Source organism: Pomacea canaliculata, linkage group LG1 (genome assembly GCF_003073045.1).
Source record: "Pomacea canaliculata isolate SZHN2017 linkage group LG1, ASM307304v1, whole genome shotgun sequence".
Taxonomy (NCBI): Eukaryota; Metazoa; Mollusca; class Gastropoda; order Architaenioglossa; family Ampullariidae; genus Pomacea; species Pomacea canaliculata.
This window is the reverse complement of record NC_037590.1, coordinates 11,035,565-11,045,620: the sequence shown is the minus strand read 5'-3', so window position 1 is coordinate 11,045,620 and position 10,056 is coordinate 11,035,565. Positions and strand designations below refer to the sequence as shown.

General features: G+C 38.4%; 1 protein-coding gene across 1 annotated transcript; it reads left to right on the top strand.

The window, feature by feature from the left end:
• Nucleotides 1-2,080: 2,080 nt before the first annotated feature.
• LOC112557575 (transcription factor A, mitochondrial-like) lies at nt 2,081-7,645 on the top strand. Its single transcript, XM_025227525.1, has 7 exons — nt 2,081-2,478; nt 4,123-4,256; nt 4,501-4,571; nt 4,882-5,031; nt 5,349-5,444; nt 6,299-6,355; nt 6,929-7,645. The coding sequence occupies exons 1-7, from the start codon at nt 2,261-2,263 to the stop codon at nt 7,070-7,072; spliced, it is 870 nt and encodes a 289-aa protein (XP_025083310.1). The 5' UTR covers nt 2,081-2,260; the 3' UTR covers nt 7,073-7,645.
• Nucleotides 7,646-10,056: the final 2,411 nt, after the last annotated feature.

The window sequence follows — 10,056 nt, the reverse complement described above, 5'->3', positions numbered from 1 at the left end:
TTAGTTCTCAGCAAGCAAAATCTGTTTTATTTTGTATATTTTTGTAGCTACTTCATAACATTTTGAGAAAATGCATTATATGAGTTTTAATTCCCTTTCAAAGTGTTTTATTAGTTTCATAACAAGTTCTAGGATATTTTCATTATTACCTGCGTTATAAATAATGATTTTCGGCGCGTGCGATTGGCGTAAACATGGCAGTCGTGTGTTGTGGGGGTATTGCTGTTTTCGAAAAGCGTTTAGTATTAGGTATGCTGGATGTGTCATAGTCGACGATTCTAAGATAGTTTCCCGTGTGTGTATTTGATTAGTCACTTGTTTCTGAATGCCTGGATTCACCGTCCCAATTCGGCAAGCAGAGCACAAGTTTCCCATGCGCATGTACTTTGTGAAAATACTGATATGTGGCTGTCCAGCCCATTTCATATGCGTTAGAACTGTCTGTTGGCAAGGTCTTACGGTTCTCTTTGTCTGCTATGAGATCGATGTCATCTCCGTAGGTTGTATATGAGTCTTCCTCCGATGGAAATAAAAGTGTCATGGAATGTGTCTTGAAAGATGCTAGTTAAACAGTAACTATGATTGTGGGCACCTTTGGTTGTTTAAACAATTGTTGGTATTTTTCAAAAGTATTTAAAAATAAACTGCTTCGAAAGTTTTAGTTTCAGTCAAAAGGGCTAGAGACAGTCACTTTGATTAGATCCAGTTAGTAGTGTCAGTGAATTGTAGCATTGACATTTCAAAACTCATTTAACATTTTTACCAGCAAAGTCGCATTAAAAGCTGCTTTGGCCAGTTTGGGCCTGGTGTACATCATGGTCAAAACATGCTGCAATAGGCTATTGATGTTGTGCACCAGTCAGCCATTTCCCAACATGCTTGAACCATTGTCAAGTAGAAGATTTGTTCCAATGATGCACACCTCTATCTCCAACATCTGTGAAAAATATTGTGCTGTCCACTCATTGAATTTTTTTAATTTTTTATCTACCTTTCTCTTATTTCTGTCACCCATCTTTGATTATTATTGCCTTTATATATTGGACTGTTTGAGGGGATTGTATAGTGGCTTATCTAGCACCGGAAATAGACGATCAATCTCTTACAAGACTGAAATCACACTGTAATCTATCATTACCTCTCCAACAGAAAGGCCAGACTTCAACACAGAAAACATCTAGACAAGTTACAAGCCTCAAAGTATGTGGAGACACTCTCTTTCAATACAAGGAATCAAGATGCCTAGGTGTCACCTTCAATACCAGCATTAACTTGGAAAATACAAAGTGTGCAGTGGGGCAAAACATGGATCTAATTTCCCTGATGAAAAAGATGTATGGAACTTCCTGAGGATCGGACTTCAGTGGCCAAAAAAGTCCAGTTTTGGAATATGGAAGGGCTGCTTGGGGTCCAACTTTGACAAAGTAGCCAAAACCCAAAATCAGCTATAGGCATCTGGAATTATCAATGGAGCCATTAGGTCAACTCTGATTCATGTAACTGGATTGCAAAGTCTGGAGGTCAGATGCAACACCAAGAACCTAGCTCATCCAAGCTGCAAAGTTAATTAAAAAACAAACAAAAAAACAAAAACCTGTCCAGTCACCCAATGCATAAGATGTTAAAGTCTGTAAAAATGTAGATTAAAGAGGAACAATTTAACTTTCTTAGAGAAGCTCGCAGACTAGAAAGGCGCAGGACTCTGACCTCTTCCAACAACCAAATAAAGACATCTGTATTTAGTGTATAGCTACAGCAGCCACCATGCAAAAGAGATCATCACTTTCCAGTGGACATCCCTTCCCCTCACCCAACAAAAAAAAAGGGGGGATCAATAAAGCACTCAAATCTTAATTTAAAAGGATGTAGGAGGAATACATATGTTGATACCATCGTCAAACCAGATATCGATCTGGTCAAACTGAAGTGGCGAAGTGAAAAGATAGCACCACTAACGTGTTTTACAATACTGTCATATATACCACAAAGCAGTAAATGCGAAGAGCACTAAATTTTCTCTCACTTTTGGCGGGGGTGGAGAGGAACGGGTGGGGGCTGTTAATGCTGTGTCATCTGGTTTATTTTCGACTGCCTTTCTACTAATATTACAAATGATACCGTAGATTGTATTATCCCACCGCTGATGACACCTTTACACTGTGCATGATGTCAAAGCTTCGTGCATAGACTATACGCTCAGGGAGGTGTCACAAACTCACTGCATTCTAACTCTGTTTTATTTTTGTAGATACTTAAATGAATGTTAAGCATTCTAAGAATGTATTCCAAATATTTTATTTTTTCTTTCCACTTGTATTATTGCTTCTATAAAACGCTTTGGCACATTTTCGTTATTTGTCACAATGTAACTAACGATTACCCTGTCAACACGCGCGGAATAAACATGGCCGTCATACTTGCACGTTGTAGAGCGATCTCTGATGTTTTCATGAAGCATTTGGCATTAACCACACATGGGTATGCTGAATGTTTGATAGGTGACAATTCTAAGATAGTTTTGGCATTTGATTAATCTCTAGATACATCATTTGTTCATTCATCCTTGAATTGGTAGCAATAACAATAAGCGCGCGATTTATGATTACCCTCTCAGTGCTGGAAACAAGACATGGACGGTATTTGGTGCAGTTTTAAAGATTCGATGGTGGGTAAGTGGCGGATATGGAAGGAGACAGAAAGAGTTCCACTGTTTTGTTGCACAATAACTAAAAATCCTATGCCCATATGTTGTTCTGGTGACAGGAATAGTTGGTATACGTTCGTCAGACGAAGAACGGAGTTGTGTGGCTGGGATACGGGGGAAGAAAAGGTCAGAGAAATAGGCAGGCAGGAGCCTGCAAAGAAATTAAAACACAAGCTCAATCTTCTTGTAATGAATGCAAGCACAGATGGTATCCAGTGCAGAGAATGAAGGAGAGGAAAGATGTGATGCTGTTCCCTAGCTTTAAGCACAAGACCTGTAGTGGAGTTCTGTACTTTCTGGAGTTTATGAATAAGGTATGTAGGTCGGGCCTGTGAGCATGGAGTAACAGTAATGAAGCCTAGGTAGAACAAATATACAGACAAGAGTGCTGGCAGTATTTGTAGAGAGAACCTGGTGAATTGAGCTGATCTTAGTTCATAGCAGATCGATTGACAGTCATAACTTGCCTATCAAGGGTCATGTCAGCAGTGATCATGAATCTCAGATTTGTGACAGATGATGTTAAGGTGTGGTTGGTTTTGTCAACCTTGACATATTCAAGTGGACTGATGAACGATGATGGATTCTTCTTCTTGAACAAAAAGGGGCTTTCATTTTATCATCATTGAGTTTCAGTTTGTTTTGTATCATTCAGTCATTGACATCACCAGACTTTTATAGTCCTGATAGAGTGAGATGAAGTTGGTGGGGGTGGCAACACAGATGCATATGACTGATGAGAACCATGAGACTGGATGCATGATGACAGTGGTTACATATAAAAATGAATAGAATGGAGACCCCAAAGAAAGTGGAGCATGACATGATGTTCATTCAAGGAACACAGTCTAAGTCCTATCAGATAGGAATTGAACCATATTAGTGTGGGACTTGTTTGGATTGTACATGTTATGGGTGTACCAGACCCTCTCAAATCTTGCCACTACTGCATTGAATGTTTTAGTTACTATTCTGGAGAGTCTAAATTCTAAAGGGCTGGAGAAAGTATCATTGATTGGATCCAACTCTAAAATAATCGGTTCACATGTTTGATGAGTCAGTCTTGTTTTCTTAGGTTAATTGTAGCATAGGCATTTCTAATATCAGCATAATATTTTTGTCAGCAAAGTGGTTTAAAAGCTACATAAGCCAGTTGGAGCCTGATGCACATCAGATCATATTGCTTTGGCTTGTCCGTGTTGTGCATCTCAAAGTACCAGTCAACCATTGCTCAACATGACACTGCTTTAAGATCATCACTTATTTGAAATCAGGACATTATGTTACAGTTACAGATGATGATAAACTTAACCTAATGTGATATAAGCAAATTATAGGTTTGTTTGTATGATACAGTACTTGATACCAGGTAAAGTTGTTATGGAGAGTTACCCATCTTATGCATCTTGTGTCCACAGACCATTTCAGGATGCACGATGCTTCATCAGCATGTCTCAGTCTATCCAATCTCCTGATGCTCCCAAACAACCACCTGGCGCATTTGTGAAGTTTATGCTAGAGAAGTATTCAGAAATTCAAAAGAATAACCCAGGTTGACCATAGGCACTCATGTCAAATTTTTGCTTATTTTCATGTTTAAATTTCAGGTATCATTTCCATTGCTTGTTTACATTTCAGTGACATTGACTTCTTTCATGAACTAAACAATAACCTGAGAATGTTGCATTTTTAAAGCTAAATTAACAAACTACAATTTTGGTATTTTTTGACATAAATATTGAAGTATGAGATATAGAGAGTTGTGATATAGTTTTCTTTTTCCCCTTTTTATCAAGGTGCCACTATATTTAAAATAAGCAAGGTTGCAAGTCAGCTATGGCGTGAGCTAGACCCAGAGGAGCGAAATGTGAGTTATAAATAGGAGCTGGCAGAAACGTGTGTTTGATTGCAATGGTATAGTTCCAGTATCTACTTGTTTTAAATTATGAGTCTAAACACAGGTAACTGATGCAAACTTTGTCTTTTCATTTTGTCCATTTATGTCTAGGACAGGATGAAGGAGTCACTTCATCAAAAAACACTCAGAGCTTTAGAAATTAAATCTTCCTGGTTTTATATCCTGTATCCTGTTACCTTGAAAGAATATAATTTTTAAATTCCTATACATGCTAGGAGTCTCCCATTTAATGGTAGCATGTTTTCTTTGGTCTTAACAGGCATACAACTTACATGCACAAGAGGAATATCAGGACTACAAACAGAAGTATTTGGTGTTTTTAGATGGACTCAGTGAGCAAGAAAAAGCTCAGCTTCATAATGATAAACGTGCAAAAAGGGCACATCGAGAAAGATTGAAAGAAAAACAAGTTAGTGAAAGATGAGTTTATCAAGACAAGACAGATATATATATATCCTTCATTTAAAATGTATATGGTCCATGAAGCTTTCGAGTTATTCATTGGTTACATAATATTAAAAGATGCTCAGTTGTTCATTTGAGGATAAATTTATGACTTGAGAATAAAATTTGAAGGATTGTTATCTGAAAAAAATGTAAATGTATGCAGCAAAATTTGTTATGTTATTAGCTTGAGATATAAATTATGAAAACATTTAGTGCATAAAAATCTGCAAGTTATTTCATGTACATATTTTCATAGATCATGTAATCCTTACACTGCAGGAGTTTCGCAGTCTAGGAAGGCCAAAGAAACCACCAAACGCATTCATGCTGTTTGTGAGATCTTCTCGGCTTGATCAGGGGGATGCATCTGTAATTGTGAGTGGTGAAAAGCAAATAGGCTGAGGACCATCTTTTGAATGGAAAGCAAAATTTGTGGACTTAAAAAAAGATTCTCTGCCTTTGCTATGTACACTTAAAAAAAACAAACTCATCAGTCTCTGTTACGTGTATAACAGTCTGTTACATTTGGATTTACTCACTAAGCAGAGAGTACAATTTGTGGTTTAAACTCTAAAGACCAACCTGAAAGGTTTGCATTTTTTAAAGATATAGGTAGATATGGGCAATATCAACCTAACCTGTAAATTTCAGCTTTCAAAACCCATCCGTTAATTATCCGCTAGAAAAGTACGCGATTCGCACTTGCGATCAACGAGTGCCAGTAATGCTGTATTACATCACTCTAGTGCAGCCTTCGCAAAGTTGCCAGTTTGGACTATTCGGAGGTTGAAAGTCTGCATTTCTCATGCTAAAATAGCAGTTTTCAACCTGTTGCTCATTCTTTCTTTCTCTCTGATTGGTGTTGACTGCAGGCAATATTGTGAATGGTGCACAAGCGTAACACAGCACACTGTTATCAGCGCTTGTTGATCAAAAGTGCGAATCGTAATGGATAATTAATGGATGAGTTTTGGAGGCTGAAATTTACAGGTTAGTTTATATCGCCTAAATCTACTGATATCTGGGAAAAAAACCCACTAACCGTTTCAGGTTGGTTTTTTAAATATTTAATATTTATATATTTACATGTTGTTGATGCACTGTGTGTGTGCAGAATGCCTTTTTTTAATATACTTAGTTATGGTGATTATTCTGATAAGATCTAGAGAAGATAGCATCTTCAGCATTATATAATTAATATTCTAATGCAAGGACTTAACTTTTTTCAGCAATTTAGTAAACGTCTTGCAGACTACTGGCACAATATTCCCAAAGAGGAGAAAGAGGTAGTTGAATTTTTATAATATTTTTACTGGTGTATTCTTAAGTTTGCGGTTTCTGTAACAACTTTATATAACTTTTGTGGAAAAGAACCAACCAGAATGCCACTAGCCAAGACATCACAAGTGGTCCTATGCTCCTTGAGGAGTAACAAGGAATTCACTAAGACATCACGAAGCGCAAATGTTGCTGGACAGAACACACCCTGCGCAAACCAGCTGACATCATTGCTAAGCAGACGCTTGACTGGAACCCTCAAAGGAAGAGGAGAGCTGGGAGACCAAAGCAGACTTGGAAAAGAACAGTAGATAGCGAGGCAAAGGATGTTGGAACCACATTGGCCCAACTGAAGGGGGCTGCCCAAAAGTGGGTCTGCTGGCAAGGTGGTGTTGCTGCTCTATGCTTCCGAAGGAGTAACAAGGAACAAACTAAACTAAAAATATTCTCAAGTTTGAAAACGAACCACTTACATTCATTGACTGTTACACTGTTAAATAGTAAAAAGGTGAACTGAATGTCCTTCTAAAATCATTGTTAATGAATGTGTATTAAAGAAGTTCGCATAAATTTTCTTGCAGATATATGAGGAAGATGCCAAGGTTAGAAGAGAACAGTACTTCAAGGAATTAGAAGAGTGGGAGAAGAAAATGATAGAAATGGGACGTAAAGATGTTGTTCGCAAAAAATCTCTTGCCAAATTTGAAAGAACTTCTGTTTCCTAAGTAGCAAAGAAATCCTTCCCATCAGCCAAAAGACAGAAGACAATCTCGGTATCGCCAGCTTCCAGAAGGAAAGTCACAAAGAAGTCACACTTTTCACAAGAATAACAGATTCTTGAAATGTTCTGATGCATTTGTTTCATGCAAATGTCCTATTCTCTTCGTGTAGACCTCTTTGACAGATGTGTTTGCTTTCCAGTGAAGGAATTTGGATAAAGTGTCTGAGTATCACCAGCATCCAGAAGGAAAGTCACAAAAAAGCCACACATTTTAGGAGAATCAGAAGCTGATTCCTGATATATTTTGATATCTTTGTGTCATGTGGGGTTTTTTCCATTAAAGGAATTTGGGTAATTTTACAAGCTCTAAAAAACATTAAAATGTATTTTGGCAAACATCATAAACAAGGAGAGGGAAATTGAGTGATTCATTAGTGCATATGTGTGTGTGTGCAGGTGAATTTGCTTGCACGCACTTAGTGTGAACTGGGTCTTTTTATATGATGATGATCAAGTGTGTAGTGTGTCACTGAAAGGTAGAAATGTGTGTGAAAAAAAATAAAGGACTTTTGATGGCTGATGGCTGTTGACATTGAACTCTTTTTGGATGCAATAGTATCATATGAGAACTTCTCCCAGCATTATATAATGAGGGTATTGAGTAAATTTTCATTTAATGTTAGTAAAATTCAGAATTCACTGAACATGTATTTAGAATTAAATACCCATGATCTTTCTCTATTGGCAAATACCTAAATTTATGAATGGGTTAAGAGTTTCTGGACATTTTATTTTTGCATAGAATGATCATTTCTGAGAGATATTTTAGAGCTTGTGAAAGCTTCAAAGCAGAATGAACTTTGGGAACTATTCCGAGAGAACTAGATAAGCATGAGGCGCATGCTTGTAGTGCAGGCTAGTAACCCCAAGGAAACAAGGAAAAACGTTACCTTGTACAGAGGCGTAGGGTATAACGTCTCTGCCTTGTATCAGTTCCGTAGACGACCCAAATCCTTACTGGGTTAGTTTTTTTTCATGATGAGTAGAAAGTTGATTAGCTTGAGTGAAAGCTAAAGAATGTAACTCTTAATAAAAGTCCATTTCAATAGACAGCCCGAGTCCTTACTAGGTTAGTTTTTATTTGTGATGAGTAGGAAACCGATTCGTTGTTTAGTTTGAGTAAAAGTACTGACAGTTTTGTAAAGCTGTTAAATTGTGTGCCTCTGTATGTAAAGGAATTAAATTTGAAAGGAAATTTAGACTGCAAGCAAAGTTTTTGTTTTGTTTTTTGAACTGAGAATATGGTTCAGCTTTGCAATGCTCTTTTAAAGTTCACCCTTTTCTACGTCTTTTTATTTCAGGAATCTATTACCACAGACACATTTTACTTCTATGTGTTTATGACGACTGAGGCGGGGAGAAGGATGGGCCTATCTCGCCCGAGGGGAAATGGGACACTTCAGCTAGCTCACTCACCCGACTTTCGCCCTCTCACACCCACTCGCCCGTTTCTTCACTCGTACGCACTGACAATCACACTCATCCGCGTGCGCAAACAACCGACAACACGGTTTTACATCAAACAAATTATAATCACAAGAAAAACGGCAAGGTTGATTACATTAAACGCCCTAAGGATCTCTAATTGAACAATCTGACATCCGGTCAGTGAAAGAAAGCAAAAAAAAAAAAAAAATAACACTTTCCTCCCAGCACTTTATGGCTCTGAATCTGTGTCCGACGAACACTCCTCCGATGCGTACACAGGTGTACACGGCAGTGTCCTCGCGACAGGCTGCCCCTCGACAACCAGTTGTCTCGGCACACTATTGCGGAGATCATAGATCGCACACCGTTGCCCCAGGCAACGAACGATGGCGATGAAGTTGGAGGTGAGTCTTCCGACACACTGTCCCTAGCTCACTGGCACTGCTGCTCCTCCGGTTGCCCCAGGCAACGGACAACAGCTGCGGTGGCGATCTCAGGCGAGGGCTGCCCAAAACTGGCTCCGCTGACGAGGTCTTACTGCCCTATGCTCCCCGAGGAGTAAGAAGGGCTAAACTAAACTATCCTTAACAAGTCTATGAATGCTGTTTCTTTAGTCCTCAGACAAAATTACGTAGGTAAATGTTATCCAAATTTATTTAAGAGTTTTGGTATGATTCTGTCCACTTGAGCCTTTTGTTTAAACAATTTGAATTATTTGAAAACGTGCGTGCATGTCTAAAGCTTGGTGATTGGAAACAGCTAGGTGAGTTACATTCATATAGGAACACTTACAACATGGACACAATCCATATGTAAGTTAATATAGTTCATATGTACAGTTCAGCTGTATGAAGGGAAGAAGTGGAACAAAAACTAACATCAAGCTTCCATAGGGAGCTATCAACGGAATTATTAAGTTGTACCTGTTTGATATCCAATAGATCAATTGCTTGTCAAGCTGCTGAAATAATTTGAGACAAGAACTGGTACAGTGTGATGTTTAACTCTAGACTGGAATGGGAAAATCCTAAACACACACACACACCATAATTATTCAGAGGACGCTGCTTCCGATGACCACGGCGATAGCGACAATTAAAGAAGCTGCTCTTTAACCTGCTCAACATCCATAAGTTTAAGGCGAATCGATCTCGTAATGTTACAATTAAGATGACGACAGCTTGTCAAAGACTGTAAGTTTGGTACCAACCCAATCTCATAAGAGATCAAATCAGTGATAATGCTCAAGATCTACAACACCAGCTGGACAAACACTTTTCGGGCCACAATCATAGAGAGATATGTTACCATGAATGATACCAATACTGAAAAAATCTGAGTGGACAGTTACTGGCTAACGTTACATGCGTTGGCAAAATGGTAGAATGATAAACACAAGGACGACCTGGAAAAACAAAAAATCATCAGTACAGTCTGGTTTTAGGCAGAACAGATCAACAGGAGATCAAGTGGCTTATCTATAGCACCGGAAATAGACGA